We start from the raw sequence: 26599 nt of genomic DNA, 5'->3' as shown, positions 1-26599 counted from the left end.
ACAGAAGCAGGTTCAAATATGTTCCATAATAATTGGTATAATGGTATATAAATGATGAACATAGTTCTCCCCACTACTAGCATTCCAATCAAGTCACTGTTGCTATGTACTTAATGGCACAGTAAAATGGATGACAATGAATCTAGATGGTGTTCAAACAAAAACTCATACGATATTAACATAATGCAGGGCTCATCATCTTCAAGGCAGTTGTAAAAAGATGAATGCTTTCTCGTGGGGAAACGAGGAAGAGGATCAATACATTGTGTCAAAGCACATGATAAATAGCTTTTGAATTTACAGAAATCCTTTTGGAAGCACACAGATGTTACTTCACAAAGCAAAGGGTGATACCAGTCACTAGATTTGTTGGATGTATCCAAAAGTGGTTTACCTCTTGACAGACCCCATGGAACAGCTCATATCCAAGCATAGAGTCCCAAGGTGCTTCATGAATAACATCCACATGAACTCAATCAACAATATGTCAACACTGGGGGAGCTAGATGGCCCAGTGGATAGAGAGCCCGGCCTGGAGATGGGAGGTTGTGGGTTCAAATTTGACCATAGATAATTCCTGGCTTTGTGACTTTGGGCAAATCACTTCAAAAAGTTCAATAAGGAGAAGCTGATGTCCTTATACTTATGTTCAGTCATTTAAAAAGCAGTTATTTTATCTACTTGGGCAATATTTATAGAACATTAGCTATAGAAGAATAATGGTAGGATGACTTATCAAAGGAACATTTCTATCTGAGCACCATCCAGAAAACCAATAAATATGATAATAAGGTTAGTAACTGTTAACAGAATATAATTGTTTTATCATATTAAAGAATGTCAGAACTGGCAAGGAATATAAATATTATGCATAGCATAAAGTCTAATTCATTTGTTTATGTAGCCATTTAGTGTTGGTTCACTGGTCAGTAGAAATAATAATTCAAAAAGATTAAATGTCCAACAAGTCATCAAGATCAGATTTGAACCCAAATCTTCTGATTCCTAGTCTAGAGTTCCTTCCATTTTATCAGGCTATCAGTGTTAACATCTCTAGATATTATATTTTGTTCCCTAACACATGGAGGGGAGAAAAGAGGGGAAGGGAGGAAGGTAGAGAGAGTGGGAAGAAAGGGAGGGAAGGATAAGAGCAAGAAACAGCAAGAAAGCAAAAAGAAGAGAAAGAGAGAAGAGATTAAGAGAGGGACAGAGGAAGGAAGAAAGGTCAAGCCATAGGCAATCAAAGAAAGATTGTTGGAAGACATCAACGATGCCAGTTTTATTATTCTGTCCCAGGATACATGGGAGAAGCTCAGCACCCAGGACAATTCTGTGGAGATCTGTGAGCCCATTCGCCTGATGACCTTGGACAGCATCATGAAATGTGCCTTCAGTGTCCAGACCAGCTCCCAAACAGAAAGGTTAGTCGGGAGGGTCACATGGGAACAGGCCTGTTGACTAGCACTATATCCTCTGATAATGCATTGTACCTTCTCTTGTAGCTTTTCTACCAACTACCTCTCAACTGTGACAAAACTCTCAGAACTAATCTTCTGCCGCCTGAACCACTACCTCCATCACAATGACTTGATTTACAGGTGGAGTTCTCAGGGGCAAGAATTCCAAGCTCTCTGCCAAATAGCACATCAGCTCCCAGGTATTTTCTCCACCTTGGGCTATTTCTTCATGCTCTTTAGTTCATAGACCCTTGCTGGCTGGGATACTTATTTTAATTAAATTTAACAAAAATAGTTTATTCGCTGGCTATGTAGCAAGAACTCTGATCAGCTCTGTGGATCCAAAGAAAGGAATGAAAACAGCCTTGTATACCTTACATCTTACCTTGGGATTAAAACATATACGTTGATAAGTAAATACAAAAAAATAGACAAAGAAATTCTGAGGAAGTGCTATAATCTGTATATATAGGAGTTGTCAACCTGAGCTGAGCTTTGGAATTCCTAAGGAATCTAGGGATTCCAATGACCAAGGGAAGGAGGGAGAATTCCAGGCATGAGAGACATATATTTTTGTGTCTCCAGTGCCTAGCACACTGTAAGCACTTAATAAATAGCAATAAATTTGATGGCAAAACCAAACTTCAAGTAATATTTGTGTTGGCAGGGATAAATTTAAAGTCTTACACTCAAGTACAAAATGGCAACTTCATAAGTATAAGATTGGGGAAATGGGCTAGAAAGCAGGTTTCTAAAAAAAGAATTGAGATTTTTAGCTAAAACGCATATTCAATATGAGCCAATAGTATGATAGGGAAGTCAAGAAATATAATGCAATCAAAGGCTGCATTAAAAGAAATATAATTTCCAGGAATAAGCAGAAGATGCATCTGCCATATTCTGACCTAATTGGGCAAAATCTAGAGTATTTTAAAGATTTCTGGTTATCTTTTGGGGTATATCATTGGTAAACTTAAGCATATCAAAAGGAGAGCAATGAGTTTAGGGAAAAACCTTGAGATTGGAGTTTGTGAGATTTGGTTAAGGGAGTGGAGAATAGCTAAATTAAAGTTTTATTTTGCTTATCCCCAGTAAAGAAAACAAATAAAAATGGGGAAAGTTGCAAAAAAAAGTAGCTTTCAAGTTTATATAGGAAAAGCTTTCTTTATAATTAGAATTTTCCAAGTGCAAAATAGGCTACTTTGGGATATGGTGGATTCCTTTTCTTTTGAATTACTAAAAGAAAAGCTTAACGACCATTTGGATGGTTTAGGGTAAGAATTCATGTTCAGGTATGGGTTGGATTAAATGACTCAGAGATTCCTTCCCAGTCAGAGATTCTGAGAATCTTATTTTGAACATAGTGTGACTGGGCTATGTCAGTTTGCCATTGGTAGATACCATGTATAAAATTCTGTGTAAACTTTAGAGCACTGATAGTTAGCTTTTAATAGAGGAAATAGATAGAGGAAATAATAGAGGAAAGTTTAGAAGGAAAAATGAGGTTGATATGTTTAATAAATTAATTTAAAACAATTATAATCAATCTCATATTGACAGGATACTCATTAAGCATTTATTTTTTCTAAGAGGGAGAGACAGAGACAGAGACAGAGAGAGACAGAGATTGAGAGATTATCCGGGGCTCAAGTACCTACTCTTTGAGAGTTTGCAATGAGATAAACATACTTACAGTGATAGATATGTATCAGAAAAGAAACCATAAAACTACATTCAAGAAGTCATTCTGAGTTTCAGTTCTGGAGCCAAGATAGTGGAGAAGCAGGGAAGCTCAAAATCATCATGAGAATCCTTTCCAACCAATTTTAAAATAAAATGAAGACAGGAGTGAAAAAGCCAACAACGAGACAGAGCAAAACAACTTTCAAAAAGAGAAAAACCTGAAAGGTAGACAGAGAACATTTGGGGCACTGGGGTAAGATACCATAGAGCTACAATCAGGATCACACAAGGGATTGGAAGGCATGGAATATTATATTCAGGAAGGCAAAAGATCTAGGTTTACAAACCAGGGTCACCCATCCAGCAAAACTGAAATACCTTTCAGGAGGAAAAAAAGTCATTCAATAAGATAGAGGACTTCTGAACATTCCTGAGGAAAAACAAAAACTAAACAAAAAAATTGAAATCTAAACACAAGACCCAAGAGAAGCCTAAAAAGAGAAATGAGAAAGAGAAAATTTAAGGGATTCAATAAGGTCAAACTGTATGTATTCCTACATGAAAAGAGAATATCTATAATTCTTACACATTATTCTTAGCAGTAGAGCAGATAGGAGTATACTTGGACAGAGGGTGGTGAAGTAAGCTGATTATGATGACATGATATGCAAAAAAAATCAAAGGGAGAAAAAGAGGATTGCTGAGACAAAGGGGGAGGGAGGGATGGAATGGGGTGAATTATGTAGCATAAAGAGGCATAAAAATTATTGCAGGAGAGGGGACAATGAGTGTGGTGATGGGCAATGCATAAACTTTACTCTCAGCATAACTGGCTCAGAGAGGAAATAGGAACCATATTTATTGGGGTATAGAATTCTATATTATCCTACAGAGAAGCAGAAGAGGACTAAGATGAGGGGAAAGGGGGTGGTAATTGGAGGGAGGGGTATGTGGGGGGTGATAAAAAGCAAAATACTCATGAGGAAGAACAGAATGAAAGGGGAAAAGCAGGATCAAAATAATGGAAAATAAAAAGGAGGCAATATAGAGTTAGTAATCATAACTGTGAATGTGAATGGGATGAACTCACCCATAAAACAGAAGCAGATATCAGAGTGGATTAAAAACCAGAATCCTATTCTATGTTGTTTATAAGAAACACATTTGAATAAGGGTGACACACATAGAGTAAAGGTAAAAGACTGGAGCAGACTCTATTATGCATCATCTAAAGTTAAAAAAACAAACAAATAGAAGTAGCAATCTCCTCAGATAAAGCTAAAGTAAAAATTGATCTGATTAAAAGAGATAAGGAATAAAAATAAAGCTTGCTAAAAGGTACTATTATCAATGAAATCATATCCATACTAAACATATATGCACCAAATGGTATAGCATACAGATTTTTAAAGGAGAAACTAAAGGAGCTTAAGGAGGAAATAGATAGTAAAACTATGCTAGTTTATAGTGTATAGTATACTTAACCTCCCCCTATCAGAACTAGATAAAACAAACACAAAAAAAAATAAATAAAAAAGAAGGGAAGTGAATGAAATTTTAGAAAAATTAAAGTTAATAGATATCTGGAAAAAATTGAATAGGGACAAAAAGGAGTATACCTTCTTTTCAGTAGCACATGGTATTATACAAAGATGGACCATATAGTAGGGCATAAAAACATCATAAACAAATGCAGAAAAGCAGAAATAACAAATGCAACCTTTTTAGATCATAATGTAATAAAAATGATAATTAGTAAGGGTTCATGGAAAGGCAAATTAAAAATTAATTGGAAACTAAATAATCTAATTCTTCAAAACTGGTGGGCTAAAGAATAAATCATAGAAACAATTATTAATTTCAATGAAGAGAATGACAGTGAGGAGACAACATATCAAAATTTATAGGAGTCAGCCAAAGCAATAGTCAGGGAAAAATTTGTATCTCTGAGTGCCTATATCAACAAAATAGAGAAAAAGGAGATCAATGAATTGGGCATGCAAGTAAAAAAAAACTAGAAAAAGAACAAATTAAAAATCCCCAGATAAAGACTAAATTGTAAATCTTAAAAATCAATGGAGAAATTAATAAAATTGAAATTAAAAGAAGTATTGAATTGATAAATAACGCTAGAAGTTGGTTCTTTGGGGGGGGGACAAATAAAATAGATAAAGTATTGGTTAATTTAATTTTTAAAAAGAAAGAAGAGAATCAAATTACCAGTATAAAAAATGAAAAGGGAGATTTCACCTCTAATAAAGAGAAAATTAAGACAATTATTAGGAGCTATCTTGCCCAATTATATGACAATCTAAGTGAAATGGATGAATATTTACAAAAATATAAATTGTCTAGATTAACAAAACAGGAAATAGAATACTTAAATAATCCCATCTCAGAAGAAGAAATTGAATAAGCCATCAATGAACTCCCCAGGAAAAAAATCCCCAGGGCCAGATGGATTCACAAATGAATTCTATCAAACATTTAAAGGACAACTAATCCCAATACTATGCAACATATTTGATAAAATAAACAAAGAAGGAGTCTTACCAAATTCCTTTTTATGACACAAATATAGTACTGATTCCCAAGCCAGTAACACCAAAACAGAGAAATAAAACTACAGACCAGTCTCTTTAATGAATATAGATGCAAAAATATTAAATAAAATACTAGCAAAGAGACTACAGCAAGTTTTCAGAAGGATTATTCACTATGACCAGGTAGGATTTATACCAGGAATTCAAGGCTGGTTTAATATTAGGAAAATTATCCACATAATTGACTATTTCAATAATCAAACTAACAAATCATATGATTATCTCAACAGATGCAGAAAAAGCCTTTAACAAAACACAACCCCCATTCCTATTGAAGACACTAGGGGGGAAGCTGGGTGGATCAGTGGATTGAGAGCCAGGCATAGAGACAGGAAGTCCTAGGTTCAAATCTGATCTCAGACACTTCCCAGCTGGATGACCCTGGGTCAGTCACTTGACCCCCATTGCCTAGCCCTTACCACTCTTCTGTCTTAGAGCCAATACACAGTATTGACTCCAAGATGGAAGGTAAGGGTTTAAAAAAAAACACACCAGAAAGTATAGGAATAAAAGGGCCTTTCCTCAAAATAATAAGTAGTATTTATTTAAAACCATCAGCAAGTAGCATCTGCAATGGGGATAAGTTAGAAGCCTTCCCAATAAGATCAGGAGTGAAGCAAGGATGCCCATTATCACCACTGTTGTTCAGTATTGTACTAGAAATGCCAGCAGTAGCAATTAGAGAAGAAAAAGAAATGGAAGGGATTAAAGAAGGCAATGAGGAAACTAAACTATCACTATTTCCAGATGATATGATAGTATACTCAGAGAATCCTAGAAAACCAACTAAAAAGCTATTGGAAATAATCAATAACTTTAGCAAAGTTGCAGGACACAAAAAAACCCCACATAAATCATCAGCATTTCTATATATTTCCAACAAAAAATCAACAGCAAGAGTTAGAAAGAGAAACTCCATTTAAAATGACTCTAGACAGTAAAAAATATTTGGAAACCTATCTGCCCTGGTGAACACAGAAATTATATGAATACAATTGCAAAACACTTTCCACACAAATAAAATTAGATCTAAACAATTAGGAAATCATTAATTGCTCATGAGTAGGACAAGCTAATATAATAAAAATAACAATCCTACCTATTTATTTATTCAGTGCCTATCAAACTACTCAAAAATATTTTATAAAATTGGAAAAAATAAGAACAAAATTCATTTGAAGAACAATCATCAAATAAATGAATATCAAGGGAACTAATGAAAAAAATGTGAAGCATGGTAGCCTTGCAGTACCAGATTTTAAACTGTACTATAAAGCAGTGGTCATCAAAACAATCTGGTTCTGGTTAGGAGAGAGGTGGATCAATGGAACAGACTGGGGGTAAATAAAAGTAAGAATCTTGTGTTCTGTAAATTCAAAAATCCCAACTTTGAGGATAAGAACCTGCTAAATGACAAAAACTGCTGATAAATTGGAAAACTATGACAAAAATTAGGTTTAGATCAATATCTCACACCCTATACCAAGATAAGTTCAAAATGGGTATATGATTTAAACATAAAGAATGATATAATAAATAAATTAGGTCAAATGGAATAGTATACCTGTCAGATCTATGGGGAAGGAAAGAATTTAAGACCAATCAAGAGACAGATTACAAGATATAAAATGAATAATTTTGATTAAATTGAATTAAAAAGGGTTGTACAAACAAAACCAATGCAACCAAAATTAGAAGGGAAGCAACAAATGGAGCAAAAAATTTATAATAAAATTCTCTGACAACGGTCTATTTTCTCAAATATACAAAAAATTAAGTCATCATTCCCCAAATGACAAATGGTGAAGGTATATGAATACATAGTTTACAGATGAAGAAATCAAAACTATCAATAATAATAATATGAAAAAATGTTCTAAATCCCTCCTGATTAGAGAAATGCAAATCAAAACAACTCTAAGGTACCACTTAACACCTAGCAGAGTGGCCAATATGACAGTAAAGGAAAAAAACAAATGTTGGAGAGGATATGGCAAAATTGGGACACTAATGCATTGTTGGTGAAGTTGTGAATTCATCCAACCATTCTAGAAGGTAATTTGGAATTGTCCCCAAAGGGCTTTAAAAGAATGAATGTCCTTTGATCCAGCAATACCACTGAGTTTGTACTCCAAAGACATTTTTTAAAATGGAGTGGATCTATTTGCACAAAAAATATTCATAGCTGCACTTTTTGTGGTGGTAAAAAATTGAAAAATAAGGGGGTGTCCCTCAATTGGGGAATGACTGAACAAATTGTGGTATATGGTGGTGATGGAATACTGTTTTGCTATAAGGAATGATAAACTGCTTGATTTCTATAAGAACTAGAAAGACCTACGTGAACTGATGTGGAACAAAATAAGCAGAACCAGGAGAACATTATACATAGTAATTGAAACATTGTGGGATGATCAAATGTAATTGACTTTGCTACTAAAAGCAATGCATTGATCCAAGACAATTCTGAGGGAATTATGAAAAAGAACACTATCCACATCTGGAGGAAAAACTGTGGAAGTAGAAATTCAGAAGAAAACATATGATTTATTATTTGTTTATATGTGCATATGATTTGGAGTTTTGATTTTAAAAGATTACTCTATTATAAAATGTAATATGTAAATGGGATTTGAGTGATAATATATGTATAACCCAGTGAAATTTGCTTGTCAATTCGGGGGGGGGGGAGGAGAGGGAGACAAGAAGAATCATATGACAATGGGAAAAACTAAAAATTTTAAAAATTAAATGGAGAAGGCATTCTACCCAGGATAGGAATCAAGATTACTTCCAGGGTATCACTTTTCTAGTTGACCTGAAACTGTAAACTATCAACATGGGTAAGTCAATGAGACCCCGTTTTGGGTACCAATCCCTGAGATACTTCTCTGCAGAATCATTGTCAAAAACTCTACATGTGCTTCCTGGTAAAAGGGAAATATTTTGAACTTTCTCCCAGCTAAGATCATCCAGGAAAGGAGGGAAGCACTCAAGAATAATAGTGAACAGGACAAGATCCGAAAAAAGAAGTTCTTGGATTTTCTAGATGTTCTTCTTTGTGCCAAAGTAAGTCTGTTAAACAGTCTGAGCAAACGCACACAATTTTTTTGGTTCTACTCAATTCAACAGAGTCACTATTTATTAAGTAGCTTTTTTGTATTGGAATTATGCTAGGTGCTGGGAAAACAGAGACAAAAAATTATAATAATCCTTGACCTCAAAGGAATTTGCATTTTACTGGAAAATTGGAATGCATAGAAAGATCAGCAAATGGGTTGTTGGGATGAAACTGATGATTGGGTAAGGTGATTAGGTTTCCTCCAAAGAATTGATTGATGGCTAAAACTGATTCCATTTTGAGGAAATACATTTTATATTGAGAAAAAAATAGTAACAGAGTAGCTAGTATAGTAAGTAAATAATTAAGGTAAGGAGGTGTGGTAAGTAAAAGGAATGAGGGAGTAAAGAGTGTGAAAGGTAAGAGTGAAAAGATGAAAAAGTGAAAGGTGGTAAGCAGGGGCTCTCAAGAATGCTTTTTATTTTGCTTAGTTACTAAGAATGGGGTTGTTTGGACAGTTGTTGTCCTGTACCTCCAGAGAACGGATATCACTTTACCCATGGTCCATTTGGGTCTGCATGACTTTACCCATGCTTCACTCTGTTTGCCCATTCAGGGGGAGCAAACCACAATGTAAATGAGATGCTAATGACATGTTAAATACCCTGGGACAACTTTAGATCAAGTTTTGGTCTTTTCTGCCCAGACTCTAAGGGAGGCAGTGTGTGTGGAAATTGAACATTGTTTGAACCTAGTTCAGTGTGACTAGGAAACTGAACTACCTACGCTTGCTGTCCAGAGACCCCAATTAAGTGCCTAGGCTATGTCTAAGATTGATGTGAGAAGTTTTCTCATAACTGTTAATCTATTCAACTCATACATCTTACCTGAAAGGTAGCCCCATTCCAATCAACTAGTTCTTGTCTCTATGTTCTTCTGATGTTTACAGCTACTTGGCAGGGTTTGTGGGTCATCAAAATGACCAATAATTAGATGAAATGAAGTTGTCGAAATTCAGACAACTGGCAGTGCCAAGACCCCAACCCCATATGCTGATGAAAAGGTAGAATTCTATGATTTTGACTGTGTTATAGTCACTCAAACTTTTTATTAATTATCTTTTATGCAGAAGAATATAGTAGCTATTGGGGTAGATTTTAAAAAATTAGATAAGACGATGCTGGCCCCATGGAGATCATTATTTAGTAAGGATGTGAAAAATAAATGCAAATGATTATGATATGCAATGCTACTTGACAAAACCATCAGGGAGGTGAAAATACATTTCACTGGGAATTCAAGAAAGAAGGCTGTCATCACTGGGGAAGGGGAGGTTCTATGAATGATGTCGATGGAGTCCTAAAATCAGGGCTTCTTATAATATGAATTCCCTTCCACCTTCAAAGCTCTTTTTTTGCCACGGTCAATATCATATTTGGCAGATGAAAAGAATCATTAAAAATTGGTTTGGTGGGATACAGCCAAAGCAGTAATCAGGGGGAAATGTATATCTTTGAGAGACTATATCAACAAAATAGAAAGGACATCAATGAATTGGGCTTGTAACTTAAAAAAGTAGAAAGAGAGCAAATTAAAAATCCCCAGATAAAACTAAATTGGAAATCCTAAAAATTAAAGGAGAAATTAATAAAATTGAAAGTAAAAGAACTAATGAACTAATAAATAAGACTAGGAGCTAGTACTTTGAAAAAAATAAATAAAATAGATAAAGTACTAGAAAATCTAATTTAAAAAAAGAAAGAAGAGAATCAGAGTAATAGTATCAAAGATGATAGACTCTAAATGATCACCCTCATGCAAATATCAATAATATAGAAATAGGTCTTGATCAATGACACATGTAAAACCCAGTGGAATTGCATGTCAGCTATGGGACAGGGTAGGGGGATGGGAGGGAAAGAACATGATTCTTGTAACCATGGAAAAATATTCTAAATTAACTAATTAAATAAAATTTCCCAAAAAAACAGTATCAAAAGATGAAAAGGGTGATCTCACCTCTAATGAAGAATAAATTAAGACAATTATTAAGAGCTACTTTGCCCAATTATATGACAATATAGACGAGATAGGCAAATATTTACAAAAATATAAATTGCCTAGATTAACAAAAGAGGAAATAGAATATTTAAATAATCCCATCTCAGAAAAATAAATTGAACAAGGATCCATCAAGGATCTCCCTAAGAAAAAATCCTCAGGGCCAGATAGATTCACAAGTGAACTCTATCAAACATTTAAAGAACAACTAATCCCAATACTAGAAAAAATTGGTTTGGGGAAAAGGAATACTTTTATCCTTTTTCAGAGTGAAAATGGAGAAGGCTTATCAAATGAAGAGCTAGAGGCTGAGGTTAACACATTTGTGTTTGGTGGTCATGACACTACAGCCTCTAGTCTTTCCTGGATCTTCTACTGTATGGCCATGAACCCAGAGCACCAACACCAATGTCGAGAAGAGATCAGAAATATCATAAAATATGGGGATACCATTACCTGGTAAGAATGTCAAATAATTTATCCTAATTCCTTGATTGTTTGCTTGTTTCTTTCCTTCTTCTTATATCATGGATGCCTATCACTTATCCTGATTTCTTCAAAACAGGGCCCCTTGGTATGTTCCTTTCCTAGTGGAGGTGGTTGTGATCCCCAGGAGGATACATTCTGATGAAAATCGATAACATACAAAGCCATAACCCAATGACTGAGTTTTGTAAAGGCCAGGGAATGGTACTTTTTTTTCCCATCTTGCTTGCCTTCTTCCTACCCTGCCTCATGTGTAGAGTGAATGCAAATCACAGATTAAATTGAACTGATATCCTTCACCCATTTCCAAATTGAGAAGAATTATTGGATCATAGATATGGAGCTAGAAGGAACCTTAGAAGCAATCAAACTCAGGCCCCTCCTTCAATTAAACTGTCTGAAGTAACACAGCTAGTAGTTGAAGGAGCTGAAATTTGAACTCAGTTCCTTTTGATTCCAAAGCCAGCATTCTTCATTATATCAGGTTGCCTTTTGAGGGCTATAACTCAAATATTCCAGTGCTCCTTATATGGTAAAAGCCTTTACCTTTAATCTCTTTCTTGTCTGTGCTTCCTCACAGGGACCACCTAGACCAGATGCCCTACAGCACCATGTGCATCAAGGAGGCCCTCCGCCTCTACCCACCTAGCATCACTATAGCCAGAGAACTTAGCAAACCCATCACCTTTCCAGATGGACGCTTCTTGCCCACAGGTATCACTCTGCCTGCATACCATAACAAATTTCCTCTAGAATTCACTGTCCCATGAATCATAGGAAGGAAGACCAACAAATCTCTTGGTATATGGAGGAGCCAGAAGAGAATACTAAATTCCTAGCTCAGGTCCATACTGGGAATTTAATACAGACTGATTTTTAAGACACTTTATAGAAGCAGAACAAGAAAAACTTATAAAGGCAGCTTCAAGTGTTGAAAGATCTCTTATAAGAAAAAGTTAGACTTAATAGAATCTGAATCAGAAGGTACCCTAGATAGCATCAAGTTCAGCCTGGATATAAATCCCTTCTTCTTCAACTTTGATAAATATTTAACTGTCTGTCACTTAGAGACTATTAGAGATAAGAATTTGGCTACTCTTTCCCTAGGCAACCCAGTTTAATTTTGGAGAGTTCGAACTGTCAGGAATTTTTTCCTTAAATCAAGCCAAAATTGACCTCATTAGTTTCTTGACATTATTTCTGTCCTGTGCTGTCAAATCAAGACGATCTAATCCTCCTTTCACTTTCCAGGCCTTCAGATACTTGAGGATATCGATCTTGCCCTTCCCCAAGTCTTTACTTGTTCAGATTTAAGTGGTGCCTTTTAAGTCAATCCTAAATTTCTGATGAATATGGCTCTAGGTGGACCCTCCTGAAGCTTACCATGTCAGTCAGTCAACTAGCATTTATTGTGTCAAGTACTAAGTGCTAGGGTTACAAAGAAAGGGAGCTGTATGAGGAGAACAAGACCAGATAAGGGTAATATGCAGTAATGCCTAGGAAGTACATCTGAAACATGTAGATCAACTGAAATAATGATGATATAATACCCACTAATTGTAAGGGTACAAAATGTACAAGGTAAGTATTATGTAATATGAAGGGGGAAAGAAAAGGAGCTCCAGGACAATGATGGTGAACCTTTTAGAGACCACATAGTGTGCCCCACACCACCCACCAGAGACTATGTGCCGTGCCCCACCTCAGATCAAGTGCCACATGTGCTCCCCCACCCCACCCCAGCCTTTCCTCACACAGGAAAGGGAGAAAGAGCTCCTATTGGGCTGCTGGGAAGAGGAGTGGATGATGTGAAAAAATGTCATCAGGCACAGTGGAGAGGAGGAGGAGAGCAGCTTCACTCAAGTCTCTCTACATTTCTAGTAATGAACTCTGGCAGATGGTGTGCATGATGGTGTGCATGCCTATAGAAAGAACTCTGTGTGCCTTCTTTGGCACTTGTGCCATAGGTTTGCCATCACTGCTCTAGAACAAAGCTAGAAAAGAGAGGATGCTTTGGGGGGGGGGGGTATCATAGAAGGATCCAGAAAACAGGTGGCACTCAAACTGGAATGCATCTGTGTGTGTGTGTGTGTGTGTTTGTGTGTGTGTGTGCTTCTCTCTGTCTTCATCTCTCTGTATTTCTATTTCTGTCTCTCTGGCTCTGGTTCTGTGTGTGTCTGTCTCTATTTCTATCTCTATTTCTATCGCTGTCTGTCTACCTTTGTTTCTATCTCTGTGTGTATCTGTGTGTGTGTCTATCTATCTGTCTCTTCCTCTCCCCCTGTCTTCCTCTCCCTCCCTCCCTATCTAGGCATGACAGTTGTCCTGAATATCTGGGCTCTCCACCACAACCCTACTGTCTGGGAAAACCCACAGGTATGTGTCATTCTAACACAAATGTTTCATAGAAGTAGTTACGTACAAACCCCACTCTAAGGGAGATAGACATTTCTCTTTCCCAACAAGCCCAAATGACCTGAGCACTCTGGTTTACACTTAGTCCTTGCTTCTTACCCATTAGTGTATATAGCCAACCTTACATTTCTGAATCTTGGATCCTCCTCCATAAAATGAGGGGCTTGATTTGAGTGTCCTTCAGCTAAAAAAGTCCCTCTTGGCTCTAAATCTGTGAGTCAAGGAACCAATGAGTTAAATTACTTCAAGAACTGAAATCTCACCCTTGTAGCTCTTACCTCCACTGGCATCAAAGACTATTAACTCCAATAATTCCTTCATTCGCTTGTTGAAAGAATATGCATTTTTCACCTATCATGGGCCCTGTCCATGCCCATCTCTAGTAGATTTCATTGGCAAGTTGATGGGGCTGAAAAAACTTATCACCTTTGGGCAGCTCTCCAAAGATGAACTTCTCCCTAAGAAAGCAGGTTTTCAGATGAGAGTCTGATTCATGTGCTTTCAAAGAGTCTGGATTTCATCACTGGAGGCCTTCAGTAGAGATCGCAGCTTCTCTATGTAGTCTAATATAGATCGACTTCATGATTACTAATGGCACATACCCCATCTCCTAGAAGGCTCTGAGTATGGGCCTATAGATGAGTGGTATAGTATGTGTCTGTCTTCCAAGGACCAGTCAAATCCAGAGAGGTTCATCACCCAAAGGTTGGCTCTTAGGTGATGGACAGTTTGATAGTTTCAACCATTAGTAATCATGAAGTCGATCTATATTAGAATACATAGAGAAGCTTCGATCTCTACTGAAGGCCTCCAGTGATGAAATCCAGACTCCTTGAAATATTAATATTGCTAGATTCTGAGGTAGATCCATATAGAAGTTCCAGACAGTTGGTGTGGCCAAGGGACGGCCAGGAGAGTCTGTGCTCAACATGGCCTTCTGTCACTGAAAATAACCCAGGGGAGGCTGGGACTACAAAGCCTACAGCAAAAACCAAGGCTTCAAAAATGTGCCAGAAGTCAACCTGCCAAGCCAGCTATTCAAGATCATAAAAGTCCTCTTTTTCATGGATTTTCATCACACACATCTAAACTCCTCAAAATTCACCAAATAAATACCCTTCCCCCCCCACTTCTTTTCATGGAAGTCCAGCTATAATCTATTAGGATTGATGATCTGACATATGGCATGAAGAAAGAAATGTTTCTGACTTACATAAAATTGATAGCAAAGTTCAGACCTGCCTCTCTTATCACTGGAGATTCTTGTTTCTTTAGAGTGTCAAAGTTCCTTTTTTTAATTTGAGTTCAATGCAAGATGAGCCAAATTTGAGGCAAAGGCTGGAATGTTTAATTACCTAGAAGCAACTTCTGACCAATTAAAAAAGTGTATTAATTATCTTGGGGTGGGGGGGGTCTCATTACAGGTCTTTAACCCTGAAAGGTTCTCCCAAGAGAATTCCATGAAGAGACACTCCTATGCTTTCTTACCCTTCTCAGCTGGACCTAGGTGAGATGCACCAAGTGACTATATTAGGGTTCCACGGTGAAATATGTCACAAGCTTTTATTTGGAAACCACTTCCTCTCCCTGGCTCCTTAGCCCTCTTAGTTCCATTTCCCCAACTGGGTTCTCTTTCCTTGGATGAAGTTATGACCATAACTGGTTGGTTTTTGAGAAGTTAAAGCCAATACACAGAGATTACAGAATGTCAGATTCAAGGCGTAATTCATTCGACAGTTTGTCTGGAAAATAGAATGTATGAAGTTGAATAATACGAAATAAAAGTTAGATTGGGGTGAAATGGAAAAGTTAGACTATGGAGGGACTCCAGTGTTTGGTTAAGGGATATACATTTTATCCTATAAGCAAATGGGCAGAGACTGATGGTAATTAAAAACGAGTGTCATGGAGGCTTCCCAAAGGGGACTATTTGTCTCAATGACCATAACCTACACCACTGATCTTAGCTATTATTCCTGAAGATGGATGGATGTCATGGATCACAAGGGAAATTCAGGAAGTATAGAAATAGAGCCATGGGACCTATCCTTGCTACAAGGAAAATTATTCTGAGAGCACATCCCAGGGTTGGTGAATGAAAAGGGTCAATTAGACATATGGAGCATTTGTAGAAGCCATAGCCACCCATCAAGGATGGTGTTAATTGAGTCATGAGGAGGCAGTTAAGTAGCTCACTTAGATAGAAAGCAAGGCCTAAAGATGGAAGATCCTGGGTTCAAATCTGACCTCATAAACTTTCCAGCTATTGACCCTGGACAAATCTCTTAACCACAATTGCCTGGCCCTTGTTGCTTTCCTATATTAGAATCAATAAAAGGTAAGGGGGGGGGGGGCGGAGAGAGAGACAGAGATAGAGAATCAGAGAGAGAAAGAAAGGAGCATGAGGAATCAGAGGAAAAGCAAAATATTTGAAGTCAGGGGATCTCACCTGTATCCGTGATATTTAGTGGGACTTCAAAAGTGTCACTGATACTTGGTGGAAGAGGACACATGATGAGTATAGGGCTCTGAAGAGGATATACCTTATTCACAACTTTTACACGTTTACCCCACTTAAATCCAATTCATACACAAGTCAAGACATCACCTCCTTTCTGGAAAATGAAGGATAAACATCTACCTTATTCACAATAAACAGAACAGGTGAAAGGTATATAACAGCAATGTAGATTAAGAAGCTAGAATGCTAAGAGGAAACTTAGAAAGCAAAGGGGACAACATAGTGGAGGGCATTTTGGAGATCAACAGGTAGAAACAGAAGCCATGTTATCATTGAAGCATGTGCCATGTACCACTTGAACAGAAAGAGAAAATCCAAGGGCAGCAGAGTAGCTCAGTGGATACTGGTACCACAGTACACAGAGCGGTGGGCCCAGAGGCAGGAAGACTCCTCTTCCTGACTTCACATCTGACCATGGATACTGGCTGATTGATTCTGGGCAAGATGCTTAGCCCTGTTTGCCTCAGTTTCCTCATCTATAAAATAAGTTGAAGAAGGAAATGGCAAACTGCTACAGTATCTTTGCCAAGAAAACCCTAATGGAGTCATGAAGAGTTGGACAGGCAGGACTGAACAACATGTGCCAAGCACTGTGTTAAGCACTTGAGATTAAAAGAAAAATAAAACAAAACGCAATCTCTGTTATCCAGGAACTCACATTCTAATGGGGAACACATGTAAATATCCAGGAACATCGGCAATATTTAGAGAACAGCCTGAAGGTCAAAACAACAAGGCTTGTCCATGGATTGGATATCAGGTATGAGTGAGAGTGAGGAGTTGAGGTTGACACCTAGATTGTGGGTCTGATATTCTGAGAAAGGGATGCTGCCTTCAGCAGTCACAGAAACATGGAGTGTTGGACTTGGAGTCATGAAGACCTGTGCTGGAAACCCTGCCCCAGACATTTACTTAGCTATGCACACTGGCCAAGCCACTTGGTTCTCAGCCCTTGTTTTCTCATCTATAAAACAGATAAATTACGCCTACATCATGAGGTTTGGCATTAAATGGGATAGCATAGCTAAAAGCATTTTGTAAAGTGCTACTTGAGAGCTAGATGTTGTTAGTAACCATAATGGTTGGCCTCGTAAGAGGTCTGGCAAGAAAAATAGTTTGGGATATGTTCAATTTAAGATGTCACTGGGACATCCAGTAGATATTCAAGAGCCATTTGCAACTCTGACTGCAGCTCAGGAGAAAGGTTTAGGGCTAGAAATAGAGATACAGGAATCATTTGCAAAAAGAAGACAATTCAGCCCATGAGCCATGATTGAGAGCAACAAGAAAGAGAAGGGGGCCCAGGACAGAGTTCTGGGAACATCTGTGATAAGAGAGCATGACCTGAAGGATGAACTAGCAAAGGAGACGGAGAAAGAGTCAGCAGAGAACCTGGGGAGAGTAGTGCCAAGAAAATGTAGAGTGAGTATGCAGAAAAAAAAGATGGTTATTGGCATCAAATGCTACAAGGAGATCACAGAGGATCAGGATGGGAACAAGGCGATTTGATTTGGCAATGAAGAGATCATCGGTTATTAAAAAGGCCGTTTCTGCTGAATCCCGATTGTAGATAATTCCAAAGAGATGAGAGAGGTCTGGGCACTGAATGTGGGTGACTTTTTCAAGGGCCATGAATGAGAGGAGAGATACAGGAAGATATCTGTTGTTGATGGTCAAATGAGCACAGTGAGATGAGAAGAAGGGAAGCTCTTGGGAAAAAGGTCTCAATTTCTTTAGTGAGGAAATAGGTATGGTACTCAAATTAAGACAGGGGGTGAGGACTCATTGAGAGGTTTGAGGAGAAATGAGAAGACTTGGAACAACTGCTATGACTATTTGATATAATTAATCAATTGGAGCCGGGAAGAGAATAGAACATTTAATTATCACCTATTATTAGGTGACAGGCATTTACTAAACAATTTTACAAATATTTTCTAATTTGGTCAACACAACAACCCTTTAAGTTAGGTGCTGTTATTATTCTTATTTTGTAATTGAGGAAACTGGGGCTAATGAAAACTAATAATAAATATTATATTATATATGATAATAATATTATAAATAATAACAAGCATTCACATAACAAGCAAGGCATTGGACTAAGTGCCTTACAATTATTATCTCATTTGACCTTCACAACAACCCTGAAAGATTAAATGGCTGACCCAGGGAAACATAGCAAATAAGTGTCTGAGGGTGGATTTGAATTCATTTCTTCCAGATTCCAGGTCTGGTGCTTGGTCTACTCCACCACCAGCTGCCTCTATGAGGAAAGCAATTCATTTGTCCAGTAGGTGAGGACCCAGTTCAGATTAATTAATATACCTTTGTGGCAGACTTCAGTTAGGATAGTTTTTCAATTTCCTCTTCCTCTCTTCAACAGCAGGTAAATAGTGACAAATGGTGGGACTAATTTAGGGTCAGGACGTGACACGGTATGGTCAGTATTATGATGGGGCAGTGAGAGAATGAAGGATAAAAAATAGTATAGAGTTGAATTGGTTCACCAAAGAGTTAAGATAAGAAAGAGAGGAAAATATAGCCAGCCTAAGGGTGATGGCATAAGAAAGAACTGAGGAATAGAGGGAATGGAGATGATGAATAGGATTTTTAAAAACAGAGTTAGGAGTCATAAGGCAGAGAGAAAGATTAAATAATAAAAGATTGTGATCAGATGATGGAATAAATTGGGTCAACGGCGTCTCTCAGTGCCCAAAGATCCTGAGGTTGGGTTCACCAACATTAAAAGTTTTGGAGGGTGCAGAATTGGGTAGGTGGGGAAGACAATGTGATTGGTTACAGGTAGACAGAATTGTGAGGTAGAAATGTGATCAGTTCTTTTAAAGAGAAAGGGGCTAGCACACCCACATGGAACCATCTTTCCCTGACAATTAAGAAATATCAATTGTTTTCTGGGAGCCATCAGTATCTTGCAGACCTGAGTTAGCAGACTTCCTGGCACCTACAAAGATTTGTTAGGGAGATAAGACCCAAGAACAGGTAAAGATGGATACTATGCCTTTGGGTGGTGGTAATTTCATGGAGCTAAACAGAAATCTATGAAGTCTCCTAGGAGACACCAGCATGAGAGATAACAAACTTTCTTTTTAACTAACTTTAATCTAGCTCAACTGGATTCCTGAGCTCAAGCAAGATGGATATAGACCCGGCAGTTTTCTAAAATTAACTTGGGAATGGAGACATGTGTCTTGAACACTTATATATAATGGGACAGCAAGAAAGAATAGGGCCAGTTACAGAAAAGAATCAATTATTAAACGATTCTGAATAATTTTAATTTCCTAATTATGTAACTAAGGTTGAATGGAAAAGCTAGTCATGGACACTGAATACTTAGAAGAAGTGGAACATTAGGGTATTTAAGGGCATATCAATATGTATGATGAAGCCCACCAGTATGAAGAGAGGAAGTGGGGAGAAAATATTTTGAGCTACGTATCAAATTCATTGAGGAAGAAGTCCGGTCCCTCAATAGGCCTCTAGATAAGTCACAAGAACCCATATTACAAATCCAGTAATAAATTTAGATAGAATGAAGTTCAAAGGACAGATTTCTTAGTGAAAGTGATCAAAAGAGGATCCGAAAATGGCAATGGGAAGCAAGAACTATTTGTGCTCCTCCACCATGATCAGAGAGTCAAGGAATAAGGGGCATATGAGAGAATGTGTAGATAGTTCTGGAAATGATGGTGAAGGAAATGGAGCCATTGGAAGAGACTATATCTGTTTGAAGTCGAAAACATGGGAGGAGAAAAACATCATGATAAAAGGAAGCATGTAAATTATGGAGCAAGCAATCTAGAAGTCACAATAGAAGGGGCAGGAAGATCTTGAAGGAGAGGTAGAGCTGATGTCAAGAGGCCTGAGAGACCATCAAAAGTGAGATAGAGGATTGGGTTTGTACAGAAAATAGGGGTTGTGATCATTGGAAGGGGCTCAGTAAAAGCAGATCGGAGCTACATCTCAGTGAAGGCTAAAGTTTAAGATGAAAGGAAGGTAGTTAATTATATGAATTATCAGAGGGCTGATAAATTCTCAATGATAAAATTTTGAAGTCATGAAGAGCAAGAATTGTGATGAAAATGGAAAGGACGTTATTCAAATAAAAGGTGAATGCATAGGAAATTCACTAGTTAACTTATCTTTGGAAGGACATGTAGAGAAGACAGAAATAAGGACAGATAGCAGAGAAGAAACACAAAACAAAGCATCATCTTAAATCAGCAGTACTAGACCTCATAATGAATTGAGGTTGGTAATGAACATTAAGGACCAAAAAATCCTTTTTTCTAAATGAAGAAAAGAGGAGAAAGGAGTATGAAGACTCCTGCTACTAAGGGTTGATAAGTCAGTATTAGCAGGTAATGAAAAAAGGTAAACATTATTTTGCATATTTTGCCTACCAAGGGAAATACCTTTAAACTAGAAAGGAAAAAACAGATTGTTGAACATTGACATACAAGGTGTGAGAGCGCAGAGCACCTACCTGCTCTTTTCGGAGTTTTTTTCCCCTAGATTATGTCAGTATAATTTTCAATAATCATTTTCTGACATTTTCCCATCCATGTTCTCTCCCTCCTACCAATCCTCCCCCTTCCTCAAGATGGCAGGTAATAGGATAATGGATTTTACATATTTTATTATACAATACATGTTTCCATGTTCATCATGTTATAAAAGACATAGCACTCATACTAGAGAAACATTCAAGTAGGAAACAAAGTAAAAAATGGCATGCTTTGATCTGCATTCAGACTTCATCAGTGCCTTCTATCACAGTGGATAGCCATTTTTGTCATGAATCTCTTGGAGTTGTCCTGGATCCTTGCATTCCTCATAAAAGTTAAGTCATTCACTGTAGATCATCATACTTTATTGCTGTTATTACATACAATGTTCTCCTATTTCTGATGGCTTCATTATGCATTACTTCATATCGGTCTGTCCAGGCTTTTTTGTGATCATCTTGTTTACCATTCCTAATGGCACACCAAAATTCCATTACAATCACATATGACAACTTGTTTGGCCATTCTCCAATTGATGGACATTCCTTCAATTCCCAGTTCTTTGCTACCACAAAAAGAGCTGCTATAAATATTGTTATAAACATAACTCCTCTTTCATTATTTCTGATAATCTTTTGGATATAGACCTAGTACTGGTATTGCTAGGTTAAAGGATATGCATAGTTTTATGGCTCTTTTGAGACTGGCTCCAGATTGCTCTTCAGAATGGTTCAATCAGTTCACAGTTCCACCAAAAGTGTATTTAGTGTCCCAATTTTTCCATATCTCCTCAAACACTTATCATTTTCCTTTTTTGTCATATTAACAATTCTGATAGATGCGAGGTGGTACTTAAGTGTTGTTTTAATTTTATTTTTTTAATTAAGAGTAATGTGAAGCATTTTATATGACTAAAGATAGTTTTAATTTCTTCCTCTGAGAACTGCTTATTCATATCTTTTGAACACTTGTAAATTGTGGAAAAATTTGATTCAGTTCCCTATATATTTGAGAAATGAGGCCTTTGTCAGAAACACTTGCTAGAATTTTTTCTCAGTTTGTTTTCCCTTTTAATCTTGGTGGGATTGGTCTTATTTGTGCAAAAACTTCTTAATTTAACATAATCAATATTATCTATTTTATATCTCATAATATTCTCTGTGTCTTGTTTGAACCTAGATTCTTCCCTTATCCATAGAGCTGGCAAGTAAATAATTCTATGCTCCTCTAATTTGTTGTGGTTTCACCCTTTATTTATAAATTATGAATTTATTTTTCTTTTACTTTGATATCTAATGTGAGGTGTTGGTCTATGCCTAGTTTCTACCATACTGTTTTCCAGTTTTCCCAATACATTTTGTTGAATAGTGAGTTCTTCCAAAAGCTTGTATCTTTGAGTTCATCAAACACTATGATTTTATTACATTTCTATATTTTACTACTGTGTATTAAGTGCATAATCTATTTCATTGACCCATTTCTCTATTTTTTAACCAGTATCAGATTGTTTTGATGGTTGCTGCTTTATAATTTTTTTTTGGAAATCTAGTACAACTAAGCCACTTTCCTTTATTTTTTCACCAATCCCTTTATATTCTTGGTCCTTTGTTCTTCCAGGTGAATTTTATTATTTTTCTATCTCTACTGTTAAATTTATTATTTTGGTTGGCCTTAATACTTAATAGGTGGTTGCCAAGAATTTAATTTCTAAATCCCAAAATAAATTACTAAAGTAAATGGAATTTATGATAGTTTATTTACAATAGAGGGAAGATATTAAGGAAGAGAGAAAAGGGGAGAGAGGGGAGAGAGGGGAGAGAGGGGAGAGAGACAGAGACAGAGACAGAGACAGAGAGAGACAGAGAGACAGAGAGAGAGAAAGAGTGTGCTCTGGCTTCCTCTGAACCAGGAAGAAATTCTAAGCCCCAGCCAGGGGAAAGGAGTCTCAAGACTATGGGCCTTTCTTGAAGGTTCACACCTCCGTAAAGGACAAAGAAACTAAGTCAGCCTTTCACTCACCAAGGTGACCGTTTAAAAGAAAAGCAGTCTGAGGTCTCCTGCATGAGCTTCTCCAGGATCCAGTTCCACAGCCAAGTGTCTTCACTCCACATCTTAGTGTCTGTCTTCAAGTTTCTCCTCAAGTGTCTGTTTTCCAGTCCAACTCTGAGTGACTCATCTTCCAGTCTTGCCTCCTAGTGACTGAATCCTTGATTCCCATCCTTCTGTGACTCTGTTTCCTCTATTTAAAGACCTTTTTCTCTTGTGTCACCTCCCCTAAATTTTTACATCTACCAATCACAGCAGAAGCTCCTCTCCAGGACTACCCACTCCTTTACACGTGGGTCACAGACCTCCCACTCAATGCAGGAAATGGGTGTTCACACCTTTTGTGGTTAGTTTGCACCTTTTGTGGCTAGTTAACACCTTTTTTGGTTAGTTAACACCTTTTGTAGTTAAAATGGGTAGATCTACTTTAAATACTGAGTTAACACTTTGGGGATTAAAATCTAAAAATAGATAGGTGATTACAATTTAATCTTTCCAAAGAAAGAGCTAAGTGTCTTCATTGTTACAATCAGGAGATAACTAAATCCAATCTTCACACTATGAATAATTTGTGGGTAGATTTTTTTTGGATGGTATGGCACTGTATAGATAAACTAATTTAGGTTTTATTGTCATTTTATTATATTGGCTTGGCCTATCCATGAGCAATTAATGTTTTTTCCAAATGTTTAGATATGACTTTATTCATGTGAAGTGTTTTGTAATTGTGGTCATACAGTTCCTGGCTTTATCTTGGCAGATAGACTCACCTGATCTTTTTTTAAGCCTTTACCTTCTGTCTTAGATTCAATACTTATATTGGTTCCAAAGCAAAAGAGTGATAAGAGCTAGGTCTTTGGTGGCAAACCTATAGCACACATGCCAGAGGGGGCACTCAGAGCCCTCTCTGTGGACATGCTCATCATTACCCCAGCCCAGAGTTCATCAGAGTTCATTACTAGAAAACCAGAGGGATGCTCGCTTGAGGACATTTCTCACCTACCCCTCTAAAAGTTTCTCCATCACTGATAGGCAATTGGGGTTAAGTAATCTGCCCACGGTTGTATAGCTAAAAAGTACTTGGATCAAGATTTGAACCCAGGACCTTCCATCTGTAGACGTATCACTGAGTCATTTTGCTGTCCTATCACCTACCTGCTCTTAATAAATTTAAATTACCAGACCCACATGATCTTTATCCTTAAGTACTGAAATAACAGACAAGAGTGATTGCTAAGTCACTATCAGTGATCTTGAAAATTAAAAACTAGAATGAAAGATATATCACAGGGCTAACAAAGGGTGACTACTGCTCCAATTTTCAAAAAAATAGGAAGAAAATCAAGCCTACAAATTATATACTATTGTAACAATTAAAGTAGTGGTTGGTATAAACTGTGACAGATAAAAAAGTGGTTGCCTTAAATTGTGACCACGTAAATATGGTTTCAAATCAAAAATATAGTGGTTGCCATGGGAAAATTCCCAAATATTAAATATACCCAAATCAGCTGGATTTTATAGAGATTTTAATTAATACAAATGAAGGAATTCAAGAAAGGGAGAGAAACAGAGTAAGAAGGAATAGTAGGAAAAGGGCTAGACCAGCTTAGGCCAGCCTTAAGGCTTAAGCCTTAAGAGAGAGATCAGTCAGTCTTTTATCCACTCACCACAAGATTTGTCCCAAGCAAGATTCTAGTGTTCAGAGAGACCCACTAGTTCAGCTTCAGCAAGCTGAACTAAGTTCAGCCACCAAGCCCTTCATGGCAGCTCTGGCAAGCTGCCTCTCTCCAATTGAGCTTTGGCAAGCTGAAACCTCCTAGAGACCTCTTTTTAGCTCCTTTTAAAGAGAATTTTCTCCTATGTCAGCTCCCCTAAGTTCTCACATCAACCAATCACAGTAGACGTTTTCCAAAGGACAGACCATTCTTAATTCACAACTGAGTAGACTAAACTTTTGAATAATTCACACCTGAGTAGACTAAACTTCACACCTCTTTTGTTAAGCTTGTCCCTTGCTAGTTTGCAAGTTACCTGACCTTCATAGGTATTTAGAACTTTCTAAAAATAGACTTAGCTTAAGCCTTTTGCTTCACTATAAGTATGAGTTCAGTACTTTTTCATTGTTCAGTAAAGAGTTTACAACTTTATCTTCCCCTAAAGTATGCTTAAGTATGGGTGAAGTAGACTTCCCACATTCCTGATCAAGTACCTTCATTGTTTAAATGGGGAATGGTCTTAACCAAATCTTCTGAAGTAGGGTCTGAGAATTTTGAAGATTGAACTTAGCACTATTGAACTTAGCATTAATTTATAGAGAAAATCTATTGGGCATATTATTTAAAAGGTGGTTAGAGACCACCAAGAAAAGGAAGCAATGATAGAAAAAACCAACATGATTTCATCCAGAATAAATCACATCACTATAACTTCAATTCTTTTGTTGATAGGCTATTAGACTCATAGAACAGAGAAACAGTACAGATAAATATTATGTAAATTACAGAAAAGCATTTGATAGTCTTTCATGAAATTCTAGCAGGTAAGATAGAGTAAGGTAAACTATAAGATGACAGCTCATTTACATTTATATAGAAATTGTTGAAGGTCAGCTAGAGGGTTCAGTGGATAGAGATCCAGGCCTGTAGATGGTAGGTCCTAGGTTCAAATCTGGCCTTAGACACTTCCTAGCTGGGTGACCCTGAACAAGTCCCTTAACCCCAATTGCCTAGCTCAGCGGTTCTCAACCTCTCAATTTGTAGCAATGAGAATACATAATGCATATCAGGTATTTACATTCCAAATCATAAGTGTAGCAAAATTATAGTTTTGAAGTAGCCACCAAAATAATTTTTTGGTTTGGGGTCACTGCAACATGAGAAACTGTATTGCGGGGTCACGGCATTAGAAAGGTTGAGAATCTCTGGCCGAGCCCTTACTGCTCTTCTTCCTGGAAACCAATATTTACTATCTATTCTAAGACAGAAAATAGAGTTTTAAAAAAGAACTAGCTGGACAGGATAGACCCAAAGATCAATTGTACTGCTTAGAAATTGATTCCACACTCTATTTCCCTTCTTAGCCTAGTCATTGTTCTTTGTACTCACAGTTGGAAGGGAAGAGACAGACTACAAGCACACAAATTGTTGTCATAGTTAAACTGTAGCTGAACAATTTATATTCATTTGAGGATACAGGACAAAAAAATAATACCCAGATAAGCACAGGACACAGTTGACTTGGAGAAGGAGGTAAAGATCAAAGCTAGTAAAATAAACAAGACTTATAGGCTGTTTGTCACCATTTAGAATATTATTAGAAAGAGATAAAACATCAATGTTTAATTGAATATAGCAAGTCACACAAATAAGTAACAGAAATACTTCCATTATTCCTTCTGTAGAGACGTTTTCCATTGGAAAGTATTTCTAGGATTGCAACTTCTAGTCTTCACTTAGTCCTTTGCAAATTCTTTAGAACAATTAAATAGGACAGGCCTATAAGTCAGATTCGATATCTATCTGATTTTATGATTCAACAACATAAAAGTAATTATCCTGAAAATCAGAGGCAAGTAATCTTATAGAGATTAAAGACTATTTTTAAAAATCCTTCATTTTGGATGCTGTAAAGATGTGGTTAGGATGAATAGCATAGAAATGGCAGCAACACCCACTTATTTTAAGGACCATTAGTATTTTTATATTTCATCACAGATTGCTGGTTTGAACACT

The 26599-nt window shown here is 37.0% G+C and overlaps 1 protein-coding gene across 1 annotated transcript in view; it reads left to right on the top strand.

The window, feature by feature from the left end:
- Positions 1-26599, top strand: part of LOC100023529 (cytochrome P450 4Z1) — a 48500-nt gene that overhangs the window by 19734 nt on the left and 2167 nt on the right. Inside the window, exons 5-11 of the mRNA XM_001375011.3 lie at positions 1297-1421; positions 1503-1657; positions 8706-8812; positions 11134-11324; positions 11932-12065; positions 13663-13727; positions 15191-15273. Of these exons, the coding sequence (XP_001375048.2) occupies positions 1297-1421; positions 1503-1657; positions 8706-8812; positions 11134-11324; positions 11932-12065; positions 13663-13727; positions 15191-15273 (860 nt within the window). The remainder of the gene's footprint in view (positions 1-1296; positions 1422-1502; positions 1658-8705; positions 8813-11133; positions 11325-11931; positions 12066-13662; positions 13728-15190; positions 15274-26599) is intronic.

The sequence above is a fragment of the Monodelphis domestica genome, chromosome 2 (genome assembly GCF_027887165.1).
Source record: "Monodelphis domestica isolate mMonDom1 chromosome 2, mMonDom1.pri, whole genome shotgun sequence".
Lineage (NCBI taxonomy): Eukaryota > Metazoa > Chordata > Mammalia > Didelphimorphia > Didelphidae > Monodelphis > Monodelphis domestica.
The sequence above is the reverse complement of the archived record's forward strand: the minus strand, read 5'-3'. Positions and strand labels throughout refer to the sequence as shown.